Genomic DNA, 19867 nt, shown 5'->3' with positions numbered 1-19867 from the left:
ACATATGAAGTTTCAAACTGAGAGCAGCCATCTTTCCCAAATACAAGGGTCAAAAACGGCAATGGGACATAGGGATGAATCTCGGCCTATCCAACACAACAAGAATTATAATGGGAATCCTAGCTCACAGATGCTTATATTAACCAGTAAAATAACACACTCATTTCTCACAGTACAGCAGTGAATATAAGTTTACTCACATGCAGGTCCTTTGGATTTTCTGAGCCAATCTAGGAGAGACAAAAGAAAAATTCAGGATTATTATTTAGCTATCATGGTTTAAACCAGCAGTTAAACATCACAAAGCTTTAATTCATCCTTCAACTACTAGAACTGGTTAAAATTAAACAAGTTACATGGCTTCTTGAGATCCCTATTACTCTCTTCAAGGCAATTACTTAAATAACACTGCATGGATCAGTGTGGCAGCAGTGTGAATATTATTATTTGGATAGTCTAATTCTAGACCTGTCTATATCTGCTTCCTAGCCACCTTTGTGGCCTGGCCATTATTCCACAGCTCCTCACCATGCTTTTCTATACCACTCTGCTCTTATTAAGCTCTCCAAAGGGACTGGAAAGAGGAATTGCACCAGAAAATGCTCCTTCCCTCCATGGAGAACAGCACACTGCTTTGGATGACCCTGTAATTTCTCAAAACCCACACTTACGTGAAGCATACAGGTTAGAATCAGGATCACCTATTCATGCATGACACCTCCCCACATTTCTGTCTGGCCATCCAATGCTATAGTGTCCTTGTTTTCACGACCATTGAATTCACCCCTAGCTGCATTAATGCCTTCCTTTCAGCTGCATAATCAGAGACAAAGAAAACCTCTGCTTTGCACAGATTCCCAGAGAATAGGAACAAGTCTGAATCTGCTCAAAGACTGGAGTGCGCTCTAACAAGCTGTTCTAAGCAATGCAAACAAATACCAGCGGTATCCAAGAGCTTCTGTGCAGAATAACCTTGGCACTGAAAAGACCTTACAACAGCAAGCAGCAGATTGCCTGCATTTGCATCAGAGACAACACACAGGAATGAAGTTGTTTCACTTTATTCAAGCTCAGTTTATGACTTCCATGGCAATCCTAAAAATTAAAGAGCTAACTTTATAGCATTTCACAAGTGCAGTCAACAAAAATCAGGCTGTGTCTAAATCTAAATGGACTTAGATTCCCTGAGCCCGCATTACTGTTAATTTTTAAAGGTTAATGTTTAAACTCTCTCCTTTATGGGTATTGATATTTGCTTAATTCAGGATGTTTAGTACTTTTACCAACACATTTACTTGCATTTCCCAGGACCAGGTGATGCTATTATCAATAATGAAAGGCCCAACTTATATTTTGATAGGTTTCTGACAGCGCTAGTTATGCATCCAAGAAAGATTACACCATTTGGAACATAAATCATAGGAAGCTTTCAGAGTATTTTAGAGACTATGTGTTAAAATTTAATGAACAACTTAATCTGATCCACTGTCACTCTTCCAAAAATAGCCTGGCCAGACATTCATCTCATTGTGAATGAGATATAAACACAAGGCCTTTGAGAGCTTGGGGATAACATTAAGAGACAGAAAGAGGAGGAAGATGGGGAGAGGAATTTTTAAAAAAAAAAAAAAATCAAAGCAACAAAGAAAGAATGGAGAAGCAATATCTGTAGAAATGCAGACAAAAAGGTTGTCATTGCTCCTCTCCAACACTTAAAAATTCCCCATCTCTATCTACTAAGTGTCCCGGCTGTTAGCTACATTCCAGATGAACCCTCAAAGAAAACAGAAGAGACAGAGGAAGAACTAAGTCTCAGTATTACTGAGGAGCTTTCCAAGTCTCCTTGCCTTGTCACTCCATTATTTCCCCCAAATAATCTTGGAGAACTTGCCAGATAGGGGAAAAAAGGTACAACAGTGATAAAGCTAAAAAATATTTCTGAACAACACAAGCTTCCACAAATCCTCTTCTGGCATAGCTTCACTGCTTGCCCATCACCAGATGTTGCATTTGTTTTGTGTTAAAATATGTGCAGCGGTTATTTTAATATTCATGGATATCTTCCCGTGAAGAGGGAGCAGTTTCCCCAAATTCTGCAGTGTGCTTAGTGACTAAGCAACTTATCATATTCGTCTCATGGCACTCGAGGATATTAGGATAGAGTGCTTGAGACAAAGTGCTGAGGATTTTTCTTAAATATCCATGCATAAATAAAATCAGTTCATTACCAGAGGACAGAGCAAATGCTTGCTGACTGAAAATGAGTCTGCCCTCTGCATTAAGCACATGGCAAAGAGAATACATTCCTGCCCAGATCATGAATATATCTCTACACTTCCTGGAACTCAAGTAAAATTACTGCAATACAATATACCTCATATGGTTTTATATATTAGGAATCACAAGCTCTGCTTTCTCACTCAGAGCTGAGCCAGCTATTGTCTCCATGCTTGTCTGTCTTTTTATGAGAACATTCTTCAGCTTTTGTAGCAATTGTGAGCATGTCACATTGGCCCCACATTCAAGATAAGCATTACTGGCCAAGAGATTTAATACAATATCTTGCTTCATGTTAACATCGCTTTGCTCTTCCTGTTCTGAATGACTTTGCTATGTAAAGTAATAAAGTGAGGATGGCAAGGTGGTTGGGGGACAAAGACGAGGGAAAGATGATTTTCCAAGCACCTCAACAGTACTCTTTGTTTCTCCATCTGGCTCTGCGCTCCTCAGCTGACTTGCTCATTAATGTTACTCATGGCTGGCGTGCTCTGCAGGTGCAGCTCCCCGGGCCCATGATGCATCGCTGAGCACCCGTCCCTCCCAGCAACTGGCAGTTGGGTTGCTACCTCCCAGTCTCAGAAAACCTGCATGTGGAAATGCTCCTCAGCAAGCCCTTCCCCAGGATTTTTGACCTTGCATTTCTTGCTCTCTGCTATGATCCTGGCCCCCCTCCATTTTCTCACTTCCCCTACACGAAGCAGTTCGTGCCTAGCCACTATAATCCTATTTAGCTGATGATCTGCCTTCATCAGTTCACCACAGCTGGTCTCAGATTCTGAAGCAAAAAGAACACAGAAAGGGAAACACAATGAAGAACCACTCTTGGGTCTTCTGACATGCTTAACTAGTGCTTTTGTAATGTGACTGGATGGCTCAAAAATTACATTGAAGTATTGTGGCAGCTTTTCGCCATCCAGCAGCTGTGTGCAGCACAAGGTATTTGCATACTGATTATAGACTCAGTTGAAGGTGCTGCAGTGTGTAATGGGAGCTTCAGATGGGGAAGGTGCACTCCAGACCCAGGCTGGGAGGCACATCTGATAGGCCTACATCTGAAACAAGGTAGTGACACTATCACCAACAACAGCAAGGCTAGAAAAAAAACCAAGGACAGACCAGATCCAAAAAGACCTTGTGCCTTTGCTACTCTCAGTAACTGTTTGTGTCAATTTATCACTCTCAGATGTGCCACCCCCACTCCGCATTACCTACAAAATCAAAATCAGACCAGTAAGACATACAGGTCTGGGATACCTGATTGCAGCAGCCTCTCCCTTCCAATTCAAAGAGCCAGAAATACTAAAAGGAAATCAACAACTTGTCCAGCAGTTTTCAGCACCAGCAGGCTTTTCCATATAGGATCACCTCAACTGTAAGTGCACCTGGTAGCTGACGTTTATTCTGCTCTACCATACAGAGGCCAATTCAATCTTCACTGATGCTGAGGAGCGTTGGTCATGCAACCTTTTCAGGTGCCATGATATGTCAGATAAATAGGACCTTTTAAAGTTATGTCAAGAACTGAGGTTTCCTTTTAAAAAGCAAGCTATTGTTCCACATTGCAACAGCTGTGGAAGTCAAATCTATGTGCCTTTTTGTGACTAACCTCCTTCAAAGCTCTGCGCAAGAGCACACAAAGTTATTCCTTCTACCTCATGCCACCTATGACCAGGCATCTCTCTACAGACAAAGAATAGATCATGGCTGGTCTGAGGAAAAGAAGACACACTTCAGGGTACACTGGGTAAACAAGCACATACTTCATATCATGTACTACCTTCCGAGTATCGGTATATTTTCTTCTTTCACTCATTTCTAAAACACAGATCCCTCATCTCTGATGACATATCATCCCATTCCAGTGCTATTTACACTATTCACAACACTTAGCCATCACAGAAACATCAAGAACTTAGAAAGGGGAGAGGGAAAACTGAAGCTGAAAAGAGGATGTAGGTAGCAGGTGTTGCGGTGTCAGAAGACAACACACAAGGAAACATTGAACAGATTCATAAGTTGTGCAAAGAGCTGAAGACAGTCTCTGCTTCTATTACTTCATGTGAACAGTTGCTACAGGGCACACAGATAACACTGTCTACATGAGAATTTCATTCAACCAAAATACGGCCCGTGCTCTTGAGATGGTCCAAGTGCCCCCAGCTGCAGTGAAGGGATGAGAACAGAAGGGGAAAAAAGCCGTGGGAATCAAAACTATAGGATAAAGGACAAGTACTTTACTAATATGCAAGACTTGTTCAGTTCAGACATCCCGCTCTGCTTAACAAATAGCAATGGAATTTTTTCCTGTGAGTACTGAGAGGTGTGTACAAATGCATCAACCATCACTAGCTTTCCCATAACAATATAAGGCCAGCCTCATACACCTCCCTGTCCCTGAAGCATATACAAAGGTTTCACTTACCCGTGGCCTGGGCTTCCAAGATAAAGGTACCAACGATAATTAGCAGACGAAACAACCCATGGTTAGTCAAGGCAAGAGACGATCCTGTGTTGCTCTTTGGTGCTACCATTCCATGGCACATCTTTTACCCACCAAAATTTCTTTTTAAAAAAAATCCGACAGATCTGGTTGATCAGGAGCACCTTAGTCAACAAAAAACAAAGACAAAGCAAGAAACAGTAAGTGTTGAGCTAAACACCTATAACCCTGGAGAGGGAAAGCGGAAATTTAGAAACAAAAAGCAACCTTTTACATGTTCTAGCACTTAGGAATCTTACCAAGTATTCACAGTTCACAAGGTAACATGAGCAGAAAAGGCAATCTTCTACACAGGAAATACTAAAAGGAGCTGTATTATAGATATGAGACCATAACTTTTCACTTACCCGCTAATGTTTCAGATGTGAAGACTGCCTACCCCACAATTAATTTTAGCTTTTCCTTTCAAGACAGTCCCAGAGGACATAGCATCTGGAGGATTTGTCTCAAAATATCTTCAAGAGGGCCAGTCTCCCACCACTTTTCAGAAGGTCTCCAAGACACAGCAGACTGTACTAGACAGCTAGGATAAATAAATCAAATCCTTCTTCAGCCACCCAGAGAGGCACAGCAAACCTGACAGCCAGCCACCAGGTAAACACACACTTACGAGGAGGAATGTAAAACAACTGGCAAACCTCAGGTATAATGTTCTGACAGTATAGAGCACAGCAATTAAAATTACAGGATATGACACTGCTCATACCTGAGGACTGAGGGATTCACCAATAGACTAGAAGACACTGTCACAGCAAAACCAGACTTGTACACAAAGCACAGCTGGGAAATATAGAAAGCACAAAGCTGAAGCCTTATTTTTAATTAAGACCCAGCCGAACACGTATTCCACCAACTTATGGTTTTAACCTGCATAACCTCCAATGATAACTTTGGACCTGGATGAATAATAGTGCCATGCATAAATCCAAAACTAATAAAATAAAGTTGAGACTAATAATCTGTGTGTACTAAAGGGGAGCACTGGTATAAAGACAACTGTGTGAATGATGGAGTAAAAAATCAACCAACCAAAAAAACCCAACCAAACAAAAAACTAAATCAACCAACAAAATAAAACCAACCAAGAAAACCTCACTTGGAGACACATTTCAACACTTTATCATGCTATTCCTTACACATCCAAAGCTCCCAGGTAAAAACAAATTTGCAGAAATTAATGGTTTTTTACACTGGACAACAGGAATAATTTAGTTTTGAGGGACACCCCATTCAGCCACAGCTTCTTCACATAAATGAATATTTGTACTGAAGGGGGATTAGGTTTTTTATTTGGCCAAGTTTCCCAAAGAAATTCAAAACTGTTGGATAACTAAAAACAGATTTGAGAAGTGCAGAGGTGGGTATTCTACAATTTTGTACCCTGTAAGAATGGATGGGACACAGGCATTGGCACTCCTGGCACTCCTGGGGAAGGCAGTATGACTTTCAGATCCTTAAGTACTTCTGAGATGAAAGCAATAAACCAGCACTGACCAGAGAAACACATACTTAAACAGCCGTAACTCACATTTCCAATTACTCAGGCAAAACAGTAGCTGCATTATGGGAGGGAATATGCAGACTTGCCATTAAACCTGGTAGTCATCCTAGTGAAGAGAGGGTTTTTTCCTTAGTTCCATGTCACTACTATGCTCATATTTACTTCACAAAAGGGTTATCTTTAAAATTTGGATCTTTCAAGTTAATTAGTCTCTATCAAAGAAGAATTCTTTGTCTGCGTACATCCCTCCTTGAAATGTCATTTCAAGATGACATTTAAAGTGTCATGTGGCAAGTCTGGAGCTACTACTACAATAAACTCTGTGTCTACCCCTTTTGTTTCTTGCTTCATTTGGAGGGTGAAGGAGAGAAGTGAATCTATCCCACCCTGCCTGTAGCACAGCCTATAGATTTCTCACGTCTTCCATGGATAAGGAGCCAATGCTTTGTTCACCAAACTCCCACCATGCAGAATGGAATAATGATGCTTTCACTTACCTGCTGGAATTCCTTCAGCAACAATTAGACCATGGAATGAAGAAATACTCCATGGGAAGAAAGCTAAGCCAGTTAATCTGTACATCTGACCCCTCCTCTCAAGTCAGATCTCTCGCATGGAATTTAAGTTCATATTCAACTGGAAGAACCAGCATCTGGCCTATACTCCAGGCCAACAGATGGCTGCTTACTTCCAAGAGTCACTGCTCAACACAGAATTACAGCTCTGACAAAGCAGTGCACCATCTTCAACAAATGCTCTTCTGATTAGACCAAGACAGGTCTGTCCTCCCCATTCCAATATAACAAAGCCTCATTAATATAACAAACTCTGAAAGTCCTGCTAAGGTATCTTTTAAAGGTGGCCCTCCCTGCCCTTGGAACAGTGCATGCCAGGTGACATATCAGTGGCCAGAAGGAGAGGTAGGGAAGAGGGCATGCAATTATCACAGAATTTCCTGAGCCACCTGAGGTGTCCTACCCTGCCCCAGAAGCGTTTTCCTCTCCCAAAGACTGCACCTGGAAGTCAGCAGTCCAGTTCTGGTCTCTGAACAGCAAACAAGTTAGAGATAACTAAAACAAGAATATCTTCTGAGGGAATCAATTATTGCTTATTCTCAATTCACTAATAGATTGCTCCAAGGCATAGCACTGCTCCTCTCCTTTCTTCTAAAATCAGCCATGGTTTCCACATCTCTTTTCAGCTACCAAATCACTCAAATCCCAGGTTATGAGGAATCCTCTCTGCCAGAAGCCTGAGGCTGCCCCACCAGAAATGCTGTAAATTGCTGCTGCTATGCCTATAGTAATATCCCACTAAGCTGATTTAGTTCAGTGTGGGATTTGAAGGAGCACAAGGGTAGCTGGCCCATCTAGTGGACAACAGCACGGATAAACCCCTCAGAATTGTTATGAGACAAAGGGCACAGGTACCACTTTTAAGGATCCTCCCTTAGGCTTCAGCCAAGTAACAGAACTTGTTCCCGCTTTGACTGTTCCTTGGCAAAATTAGAAGATGAAAGAGATTATGACTAGATAAGAAAGTATCCTTTTCTTCCCAGAGAAGAGCTGGTGGTTTGGAAGCTATTTAGACAGACATTCAATTCTCTGATAACTGACTGTTGTTTTAGCACATTCCTTATACTTGCAGCTCAGGGGGAAGCAGCTTTCATAACAACTCTTCAGGCCTCCACCACCAGAAGTTAACTGGAGTGCGCTGCAGAGCACACACATTGTCAGAGACATACTCTTGGGGACAGAGCTTAATAATTCATGGGCTCATGTGAATCAAAGCGATTCCCTGTGTACACACAGCATTAAGGAATGGGCTGATTTCTGCAATAAACAATGAGGCAGAAGCTGACAGTAAGTAGCACAAATATGCAGAGCAAGAACATTTCAGACCTATCTCACATGCCGCAGCCTGCGCTGAAGGGTTATTCGATGATTAAGTTTAAACAGAGATGTTTTCAAAGATAATATTTAGTATAGCCAGCAGTTCCCATAAATAGAGTAAGGAGGGTAGAACAGATTCTTCTCTGTTAAAAGTACATTAGTCAATAAAGGTGATGGGTTTTTTGCTTTGTTTTTAATGTGAACCTTGAAAACACCTACTAAATATGGATAACACAATAAACCATCCTCTATATTCACACAGGCAATAGCCTGTGAGAGAGCAGGGGATGCTATGAATGAGGAAAAAAGTACCCATTGCTCCCAGGTTACAGCCATCCCCAGCTCATTCTTTCCTTCAAGTCTTGACATCAAGGAAATTTCACAGTGATGCTCCAGCATGAGCCCCCTCTTGCTGCACTGCCAGCTCTGCTTCCACAACAAGCAGTAGTTTGCTTCTACATATAGTCTCTGAAACAGGCATCAGCTTCCACTGAAGCCATGCAGGCCAGAATTCTTGCTTGCTCTTAAACCACAAACAGCCCTTTCCAAAGATGACGCACTCATGTACAGCAGGAGCTTTCTCTAAGCTAAGCTGTTTGGAGACCTTTGCCATTTATCTTCCAGACCTTCAGAAGCTGCCAACTCAAATCCCTTGATTTAAGATCCCTTCGTAAGCATTCATAAATTTTCATAGGACTATGACTTAATTTTCTTATTTTTCTTATTTTGTCAGAGCAGGACTCCTAGGTCCCCATGAAAAAGCACTCTTTGAAAGTCATATGCTCAGGACATGAAAGAGAACCAGAAACTGGTCAGTCTGAGGCTCTATAGTGCTCAAGATTCCTGGCACAGCTATGTCCTGTGTCACTGTGGCTGGAAAACAGGCCTTCAACCTGAATTCTTCAAAGTTTATTTAGGGAAGTGTTCAGTATGTTTGGAATGCCACTGGCTTGCTTCTAAATACCATACTTGGAACTTACCAGAAGAAAATTAGTTATCCTCATGCACAGCAGAAACCTCTATTTTATCCACATAGTTTTTCCCCCCTCACAGAATTATACTCAGGAATTGTTTGCTAACTCTTGAATGCACACAGCAAACATCTTAGCAGTGGCATGAGTGATGGGTGTGCACAGCACACACCTTTTGAAAAGCTAAGCATTGTTCTTGCCTCATGGTCCTGCTGAAAGTGGAATCTAATGTAAGCAATGTGGTTCAAAGGATTTAACCTTCACCCTTAGTTGCTGGTTTTGTTGTATCCTTATTTTGTTTGCTTTCAAAGAGCAGTCAAGCTTTAAAACAAAGTCATCTTCTTGGCTGCTAAATAAAAAAATCCAGAAAAATCAACTCCAACTGGCAGCAGATGAAAGAAATCCTTAATTCTACTTACTTTCTGTAGTTAAATTTCAATTTAATTGAAAGCTTTTAAAAAGAGAATTGTATTTTTAACATTTTTGGTTAGTGCCACAGTTCAGTTACACTGTTCAGTTAAACTAGGCAGAAAGATAAAAACCAAAGCCCTTGAAGTTACCTGCAAGCAGTTCAGAAAAATCTTAATAATCTGACTTTTCAGCACAGCCAACTCTTAATTATGCAGGATAACTGGAAAACATGAAAGAGGAAAAGAGGAAATAAGAAAAACCAAATAACATGTAACACTCCCCACACCCTGTCCAGTAACCAGATGATGTGCTTAGTAACTTTATTTTACACCTGCATATTTGAATTACAAAAAGGCAGATTTCTGCATAGCACAGTCACAGCATTAAGCAGAGGACTGAACTGCAAATATTTCCTGCTACAGAGAAGAATCACTAGGAAAGACTGAGCTGCTTATTCTGGACATTGGAATCAGCACACATTCTCCTGCAAACGACCTCATTGCAACATGAAGTGGAACCTGAATAGTTGAGTTTCCTTTCTCATTCCCCATCTGTGCCAAGGGTTTGGCCTTTGACCTGCAAATTCAACTGTTTCTTTCACATAAATGTCTCGCTTTAGCTTTTACCTCCTTCTCTCTCATGAAGGTTTCTACAATGCTTCTTTAAAAAAAAAAAAAATTAAAAAAACCAAAACCAACAAACAAAAAACCAAACAAAAAAATGGTAAAAAATCCCAAACAAACAAAAAAACCCCAAAACTAAAACAACAATTGTTGGTGATGCTGAACTCCTGTTTTCAGGAAGGAACATTAGAGTTTGCTCAGAAAGAAGCTTGGTGGACAGGCCAAAATATGAAATTCCATTTTAATCTCTGATAAATGGCACGTACCTAACTCTCCACAGCCTCACCAAGGCATACTCAAGCTTTAAGCCAGGGAACTGGATTTTTTCCTACTGGATAACTAGTCCCTTACAACTGGGAAAGACACACTAACATTTCTACCTCAAGTGAACAAACCTGCGAGATCCACCAATTTGCATAGCTTATTACTCAGCTTCCTCTTCTCTATCCTTCCTATCACAGTCTAAAGTACCATTTGCACCCACATCATGCTTTTGCACCTCTCCCTTGCTTGCCTCCTTATGTCACTGGATGCTCCTCAGAAACTCATCCTGAGGTTAGCCAAGTGTATTTTCCTGTGGGCTAAAGGCAGGGAGCACTTCCTTCCTCCGTTTATTTCTCTTCCATGCTAGCAGTTGGGGGCAAGACTTTGTACAGATATCTGAGCTTCTTCCCTGCTGCAGCCCAAAGAGAAATGGACAGCAGGCTCACTGGTATTCCTGAGCAGACCAAGCAAGCTTCAACTCCAACCGTCACCTTAGACGTAAGTAAGAAGGAAGGAACAGACTTCTCAAGGCATGCAAGGAAGAGGTGCAAGGTTGCCAAGGGGAAGAGGGGTGGTATTCAGTACCTTTCTCTGTCCACCGCAGGATGGAAATGCTCAAGCCAGTTGTGGATTAACAACTGACAAGCAGGGCTCATCACTCATACTTTTAGAAACACAATCAGAGGCAAGTCTCAGTCTTTCAATGATCCTTTCCCATTCCCATGTACTGTGGTTGTCATGCCAGGTCTGGCACCATCACAGAAGATATTTGAATTTTATGATTTAAAAAAAAAAGGGCAATTTTCTTTGTCTTGGTAAGCCCAAGAAAAAGCCCTAAATAGCATTAGCTCCCCAGATTTTAAGAAGTTTCCTTAAAATTCATGGATTTTCACTGAAAACTTATCTTCCTCTTCCCAAGTAAAACAGAAAAAGAGATCAAAATCCAACTGTCCTTCCAAATAAGGAAGGAGAAGCTAGTTATGGGCAGGCTGTGAACTTCCAAGAACCAGGAGGAAACAAAACAGAGCTGCAGAGGAGCAGCGGGGAAAGTTACACAGGTTAATGCACACAACTTCAACGCACAGCAGATTTCTGGACTATTGCCTATAGAAGGAGGATCATGTCACCAGTGAATGAAGAGAAAACAGTTATTTAAAAAACCTGCTGGATCTGCTTTAAAGGATTTTTATTTTAAACATACTGTCATTTATGCAGTCTATGGAAGAAAGTAGAGACTGGGGTATTGTGGAGAATACATCTCACAATCTTTCCCAGTTTTGTTTTTGGGTGAATTTTTGTTGTTTGGGGTTTTTTTAAACATCTTTATTTGGAAAAGTATTCCCTTTGGAAACTATTGTTTCAGCATTTTTCTCCTGCCACACTGCATCAGAAAAGTTAGGTTTCATACTTTCAGCTTTAATGAGTACAATAGCACATTTACAGAGGACCATATGCACAAAATGTTCCAGAATGCTTTCCAAAAATAATAAGTCCTGAAAAAGAAAACTCACAGTAAAGTGAGTTCTGCTTCAGGGAAGGAGAATAAGGAAAAGCCGTGCAAAGGCACAACCTCTTGAAACCACATCCAAGCTTGAAATGTTACTTCCAGTAACAGAGTTCACAAAGCAGCACTGGATTGGTAAGCTCACTTGTATATCTAGGTTGCTTTTCTCCTTTATGCAGCTGTGTTCATCTGGTTCAGAGTATGTCCCACAAGGCCCGTGTACAGTAAAGGCTTATTTCATAATCCCTCACTACTAGAACATGCTTCTCCCCATCCTTACAATGTGTTGTGCTTTCATTTCAACTAATGTGGCTAAAAGCATCAGTCTGCTATACATGCAGCTGCAGTATCACCAGGCAGCACAGCCATTTGAAGAGGACATCCATTTGGAAGTCGTCTTCCTATCAAATGCCAGTCTGACATTTAAATAAGCAACTATACTAGAAGATGGAGAAACCCTTACATTTATTCCTAAAAGCACAGGTGTGAGATACAACTCTAGTTTAAAATTATCACATTTCCCAGATATTAAAACATCTACTCACCCACTTTCAAGAAGTGGAGACAAATGCGGTACAGTACTTGTTATTTGCATCCCAGCTTATATAGAAAGTTCTTCGCAAGAGATATGTTGTAATATCAGAGCATTCCAGGCTAACAAATCCTTGATGTCTGAATGCCTGTCAGCACAAAGGTCTTTTCAAAGATAAATCCATAACACAAAAAAACTCTGAAAAATAAGACTGTCTCTTAAGTCCTCTGAAAACTTCATCTTCCAACAACACAGATCATTGACCAAACTGAGAAAGTTAAAAAGCACAGTTTCAAATTCTGGTTCTGACTTTAAGATTGCATTTGGGATTCTAACACAGCAGAGAATTACTTCAATAGATCTAAATTAGAATGGAATAAAAGGGTAGGCCTTCAAAAGGTCTCAGCATCATGGTTCAGTTTTGTATCTATTAGCTCACTATTTCCCTTTACTTTTGTTTTTTAGTAGCTGCAAAGTTGTTAGATTTTATTTTTGCTTTTTCTACTTAAGATGCACTGTGCTAATAGCACTGATGCACACAGATTGCCACAAACACTCAAGGTGGCAGAGACCCATCACAGTGGTAGTGGGCACATTTCGCTCCACAGAGCTATATCCCTCTTGCAAGTGCACAACTGAGAAAGGAAAATTTTTGTATTCCCATTCAACCCCCTTGCAGTTGAAGCTGCAGCCTGACTAGCACACTGCTGGCACACAGACCTGCTCCCACAGGGCTGCGGTCCAGGGAGGCTGCAGAAGGTGTCCCAGGCAGGATCCCCAACTGGGCACTCTTATCAGCAGCAGGTACACTAACACTCAACCTGAGGATTTCTGACTCCAGGCAAGACGACATAAATTAATCTCAAAAGCCAATACTCCAGGGCCAAGAGAAGAAGGGATGGGGAATAGGAGTCTGAACAGTTTGCTTTCTATTAAATCACTCTTGCAATTACCAGCTCAGAGAGAGCACATATCACTATGCAGAAGACCCTGACAGTCTTTTTTCCTCTAACTGGCTTCCCTCAACAGGCTATGCCTAATTTGATTTTCTAACAAGGGATCAGTTACAATTATATTCTGATTTGAGCAGCACAAGCTAGAAGTACTAAGCCAGAGACACTGTAAGAAGCATGGTGGCTCATTATATGTCACAAGGGGACATACATACACACCATGAGGAGGCCAAACACTCCAAGCAGAATCCCCAGGATGGGTCCCTTTCTAACAGATTGGCAAACCATCTTCCCAAGACCTACAACCATCATTCAAAGATTGTGTGTTAAAGGTGCTAAATATTTCCATCATTAAATTGGGACAGGAGAGAAGGATGCCAGAAAGAAGCATAGAGAAGTAAGAGTTCACAGAATAAAATCTGTCATAAAACCTGTAAATTGTATCTCAATAGAAGGTCAATTTGAAGCTTCAGTTTCTGTCTACTCTGACTCAGTGACATTTAGACTTTACAAAGTATGGTTATTAGTGGAAAACAAATTAAAAAAATTAATCACTGTTAGTTGGAACTAGGGTAGCCCAGAGGTGGGACCCAGGATGCTTTGACCTGCAGCAGGAGGGGGAGCACAGTCAATCTTCTGCACCCACCCTGCAAGTGTCAGAGGGATTCCCACTCCTCTGCTCCCCAAGGAGGGGCCTCTGTCTAGCTGTCACTAAACAAACTCAAACAATGTAAAGCAAAGTGTCCTGAGGCAAGCAAGGAGCAATGCCTGATAGTAACTGCTCGTCCAGCAGCTCTTGGCACCTTGTTTATATAGTAGCAATGGTTCCTCAGCCTTTACTGACCTACACTCTAGTCTGCCTCTTGTACATCAGCATCTCCACTTTGCAGAGCCAGCTGGGGTTGAGGTCTGCCCCTCCACCACCCAAGTACTTACAGGCTGTGCTACTACCTTGGCTGAAGGATGATTCCTTGCTCCTAGACAGCGCCACCCTGCTGCTCCCACACCCACTCCATAGCTAACCATCCCCTCCACAATGCTAATGCATCTTTCAGGAGCGTCTTGGGGAAACTGAATCCTTGCACCAGGACAGCTCTGGGGTCAGTGGAAGGAGCAGCTGGGGAAAAGTAACAAACTCCTACCTGAGTTTTGCTGCCAAAGCCCTAAGTGTGCGAAACCCCCCTCTGACTCAAACAAGCAGTCTAACATGCTGGACCCAAGAAGTTACACAGGCTTCTTGCTCCTAAAACCAGCTCCATTTTCAATCCACATTAAAGTGTGGAAGAAATAATGTACTATGCATAAAGATGCTCTAGATCTAAACCCTTCCCCTAAATCATGGCTCCAGTATTCTGGTTTCCATGCAGATTAAAAGCCAAAAAGCCGGGTGAGAGTGCTCCACCATAGCCAAAGGTAACACAGGCTTGCTTAGTTAGAGGAAGTCAAATGAAAACAAAGCTGAAAGAGGAGAAAAGGTTACACAAAGCAGAACAGCAAAAGTCAGCACATTGCTCTGGCAGTAAATCTTACAGTTTAGTGCAACAGTGAGAAAGACTACAAAGTGGGGCTGCACCAGGCAAGAATCACACACAGGCCAATGCTAGGTCAGAAGGAAATAAACCCAGAAGTCAGAGCATACAGGTTATTAATCTTCTACCTCACACTTTAGCTTTTTTGCTAGACCACCCAGGACTGCAGCACAGCTAGGCTTTGTCCAATCTGCCTCAAAACTCTAGGGAAAACCCTTCCAAAGATCAGATTCCCCCCTGATACTCATATGTGCAAAGATAAACCCTGGAAAAAGCCACAGGTAATGTCTCTTTACCACTGGGTCCAGAACCTAGAGGTAAACCATGCTGTTAGAGACCTGGGCAGTTGCCTCCCTGCCTGTTGTCCCTCAGCCAAGCACACCACTCCCAGGTGCTGCCTTTCTCCTGGTTCTAGTCATAGTTCTCCACCCCTGAATGAGCCAGGTGCCAGGCAAGCAACCATGAAACACAAGCAAGAAGGGGAATAAAGTGTCTTCACTGGATTTCTGCCCCCACCCCCCTTTTTTTTTTTTAAACTTGTCCATACTTGTATGGGCATATGTCTATTCAAATGTCAACAGGCTGGGCACATGACCACGAAGGATAGCACACATGCTTCCTCAGATACCTCTTCTCCATGTTCCTCTTACACACACAGAGCTGAAAAGTGGAAGACCCTTTCCAATCCCTCTAAAAAGTGCATTTTAGAGCAGGCATATATAACTCTACTATCTGAGGGTAGGAAATAAGTATGTCAAGCCACTAGCAGCTAAGTGAACAGTATATCCACTCGGGAAACAGGTCACTCTGCTTCTCTTGGGGGTTTGATGTGTCTCCAAGCACCCTGCATGAGTACACTTAAGCCATAAAACTATTTGTCAAGAAAAAACATCCTAACACAGAATTCCCAGTGACCTCTACTCAGTCTCATGGGAAAAGCACAGCAACTCCAGTTTCAACTGCCTGTAAAGGAAGACTGATTCTATTATTTTTTTTTCCAGACATCTTGCAAATAAGTTTGAAGGTCCTGCAACAGCCAGTAATCCTCAAGCAATTTCCTGTCTCTGAAAACAAGGTTCCCTCAGACTGAATTGATTAAATAAAGGTTATTAAAATTAGTGTAAAGCAAGCTAGTTTAAAAGTCATCCTCTTCATGTTTTCACCTGTAACACAGTGGCTCCAAGCAGCACCACAGAGATCAGCTACAAGAGCTTAGAGGGTAAGGAAATTAATATGCAAGACCCATCAAACAGCAAGATGATTTAAAACTACTTTCAACAGCAGAGGATTTTCATGTTTGTTTAATCTATTTTCAAGAGTGTTTCTCAAAGGAAATGCACATTTTTTTACCCTACTCTTAAGATTAGATTTGTTTTCGCCATTTTATCAAATCTGACATGCAATTTAGTCGTTCAGGAGTCAGCAGTGGTTCTCACCAAAGCTGTTTTCCATTCACCTCTGCAGTTTAAGGTTTTGCTGCAAAACAACTGGGTAAATCCACTTGCACCATCTTTCAGTGTTACCAATTTCCTTTTCCTCTAAAGCCAAACATTTTAAATAAAAACCATACAGAGATAAGTTAGTTCCTGCAAATGCTACATGTATATGGAGGAACACAAACAGCCAGATGTCAGAATGAGAAACTTGCGCAATAATTCCCTGTCATCTCTTGAACAGCAAGAGGAAGTAACAGGAAAATAATGACACTGGTGCAACTGTTTAAAAGACACAGAGCAACCATTTAAATTAAGGCATGCTTTACAAATAAAAACCCCTGTATATTGCAGAAAGGTCTAAACATAAGAATCAGACTAGCAACTATCTTATATGCACACATTAATCGAGCTTCTCATTCTTATTCATAAGAAAAAAGCCCACATTATGCAGAGTTTTCAGAAAAGGTCCCTGCATAGAAACTGACAAGGAATTTTTTCTAATAACTTCACTAAATGGAGGGAAACAACTGTTAAAAAAACAACAACAAGACACCAGATATAATCTGTAGCTCCACCTGTAAAGTTCAGGGAAAGATTGTATGGTGAGTGTCACATACACTGGCTGTAATCAGAGGAGTTGGTGGTCTGTTACTTGCAGCTATCCAGACTTCTATCAGCATCTTTTAAAAAGCCACTTACAAGCTTCACTTTGTGAAAAACATACCCTCTGCCTCCTTTTATACACATTCTAACTCACCTAAGACTGCTTTTCTGGGTAAGCTGGACATTTAACAGATGTAAGCAACAGTTGGCTCTGGACAACAAACTATTGCCTCCCTTTGCACTTCAGGATCTGCACTCCTCCTGAAGCGAGAGTCACTCTTTCACACGCAGAAAGTGGGTGGAGGACAAAGAGAAACCTGCATTGTGGAACATCACTAGTTCCATTTAGGCTCCACAGGACTTTTCAGGGCACATTTTGAGGAAACCACCCTCCTTACAGCATACTATAGAGCACAATAGCTATCAGAAGCCCTTTCTCCAACACTCATATCCCCCTTCCCTGGCCTCTAGCAAGCATCACAGCCTCCACTTCCTTTTCCAGCCTCCCCACCACCTCTGAGTTCCACTCCTCAGAAGTACTTGAATACAGCTGCTGGAAATCACTGCAAAGGCTGCTTCACACTACCCTTGCAAATGGAAAGAAATTCCAGTGAAATGCTACTACAAGTCCTTTTGAAAGCTAGGATCATCTGCTGGTGAGGACAGACCAACAATGTACTCCTGAGAGACCAAGACTAAGTTTCATCATCTCTGCCAAGCACAGCCATATTTTATTTACAAAGACATCAACAGTCTTCACAGGTTCCTTGCAGACAAATCCAATATGAAAAACTTAATTATATTTAGGCTACATTTGCTATTAAGCAGGTGTAATAAGGCGGGACTTTCAGTTCTTTGAAGACAAATTGCCATCAATAAATTTTTATTTCTAACCAAAGAAAACCATTGGGTTTTGTCACTAGACCAACAGTATGTTTACATCTCAGAAATCATAACATAAAAAGTTACTCTTCCCAAAAAGATAAAGGCTCTCAAGAGAACTTACAGGTACACCCTCAACACCACCATCATGAGGGGGACACTTCCTTGCAAACACTGCAAGTACTTCCACCTGCAAGGAGAAACAGAGCAGGTGGTGGTCTGAAGCATCAATAGTTGCACGATGCCCAACTCAAAATTTTTGCTTGCTTTCTTTTCTAGGGAAATAATCTTGACTTCCTAGCTTCAAGAAGGACTCCTGATTTGATGGGTATGAAGAAATGCAGAAAGAGGAAAGAACCAGCCTTGCGAGGGCTGTATCATTTCAGCGCACAATAACACTCAATCCCCACTGCACATTCCTGAGAGCAGCTATAGAGCTCACCTACAAACCAATTACCAAGAAATGACAACATGCAGAGGAATTCCAATTCACTTCTACTACAAGTGTTCACCCAGGCCTACATACAAAATGCAAAAGGTTTGAGACTGGTGAATTAAGATCAATCATAGTAACGTGCAAGACACTGCAACAAAAGAAAGATGCACAACCTACAATGAGACTCACTTTGCAGAAGCCTAAAAAAAAAAAAAAAAAGGTCGAGACTGGAACAGGGGACATGCTACATTACTGCCTTAATTTCATCAATATTGGGAGTTTCTGGTTCATGGAATTAGCTACAGTTAAGGGTTGAAACTATTTTTTAGATATTAAGAAGATTAACCCAAGGTCTGCAAACACCTTCATTTCAAGACACAAAAAGGAATCCTTTGTTTCTTCAGCCAATAAATTATTAAACCCCCATTTCCTAGATAGAGTTTTCTTCCTCCACTTTTGTAAGTTAAGAAAATGTATGAGGGGGAAAAGGGTATCAGGAATGAAGAAGTTTTGAAGAACTTCAGAGAAGTTATTAACATAATCAACACTTCTTTTTAAAACCACACCTGAACTGTAGGCGGCTTTGTATAGGTGACTTGCATAAGAAATCATTTATCAACAATCAAACTAGAGCTTTAGAAGCCTTCTGGAAGGGTGTTGGCTTACCATCAACCGGATAATCCAATTATTTTGGCTTGAGAAATGTCAGGCCTATCCCCAGCAATGTTTGTCTTAGTCTGCTCACCTACAAGTAGCCAGTAGACTTTAGGCAAGCCAAACCTGCTATTTCACTAGAATCAAGCTGGAGAAGACTAGTCTTTAAATAGCATAAACGTGGGCAATAAAGGCTGCAGCTACCACAGGTCTATCTGGTCTGTTTTCCTACAGTTGAATGCTGATACATTTTCTGAAATAAATGACAGCCACATGCTTTCTTACAGCAGGCTCTCATTGCCTTACATGGAAAACAATTCTTGTCAGACACAGCAAAGGTTAGATCAGATTTTCGTTGTGGGATCTTTTCATGCTGTGCAATAAAAAGTCCACTGATCTCATGCTGCTTCCTCCTCCGCTGAATTCTTCCTCATCCCCCTCACTCAAAGAAAGCCTCTTGGCTGAAACGTCATTTCTCATCCCTTCTCTTTAGCACATGCTTTTTACATCCTTTTTCATATATAACAGCTACTTGTTGTGACTCATTACAGAAGTCACGCAAGGGAAGAGATGCAGACAGGAAACCTGGGGCACATACCAAATTTTTGCTTCAGACAGGTATGTGACCAAGAAAAAAAAAAAAAAAAGCCCTTCACAAGCATTAATTGCCTCCTTAGCACTAGCAAGGTAAAGAGAGGTAGAAATCAAAGCCTACAAATCAAACCATGCTGTGCTAGGTGCTGTATAAACACAGAGCAAAACAAGACCACTGCTACAGGGATATCAGCAGCTACCACAGTGTGGAGAGAAAACACCTCTTTACTCTGAACCATCATTGGTTCTCAGTGATCTTTCTCTCAGGGCAGGTTCTTGCCACATCACACCCAGAGAAATCC

General features: G+C 41.4%; 1 protein-coding gene across 7 annotated transcripts in view; it reads right to left on the bottom strand.

The window, feature by feature from the left end:
- Positions 1-19867, bottom strand: part of SUSD6 (sushi domain containing 6) — a 114389-nt gene that overhangs the window by 45672 nt on the left and 48850 nt on the right. For 6 of the 7 annotated variants that reach the window (XM_027642557.1, XM_027642552.1, XM_027642558.1 and 3 more), the window contains 2 exons: positions 4703-4884; positions 201-230 (listed from right to left, as the gene is read on the bottom strand). In XM_027642557.1, the coding sequence (XP_027498358.1) occupies positions 201-230; positions 4703-4823 (151 nt within the window). In that variant the 5' untranslated portion in view covers positions 4824-4884. The remainder of the gene's footprint in view (positions 1-200; positions 231-4702; positions 4885-19867) is intronic. The other variant, XM_027642559.1, reaches the window with a different exon arrangement.

This window comes from Corapipo altera, unplaced genomic scaffold (genome assembly GCF_003945725.1).
Source record: "Corapipo altera isolate COAL_440 unplaced genomic scaffold, ASM394572v1 23b, whole genome shotgun sequence".
Lineage (NCBI taxonomy): Eukaryota > Metazoa > Chordata > Aves > Passeriformes > Pipridae > Corapipo > Corapipo altera.
This window is presented reverse-complemented; position numbering and strand designations above follow the sequence as displayed.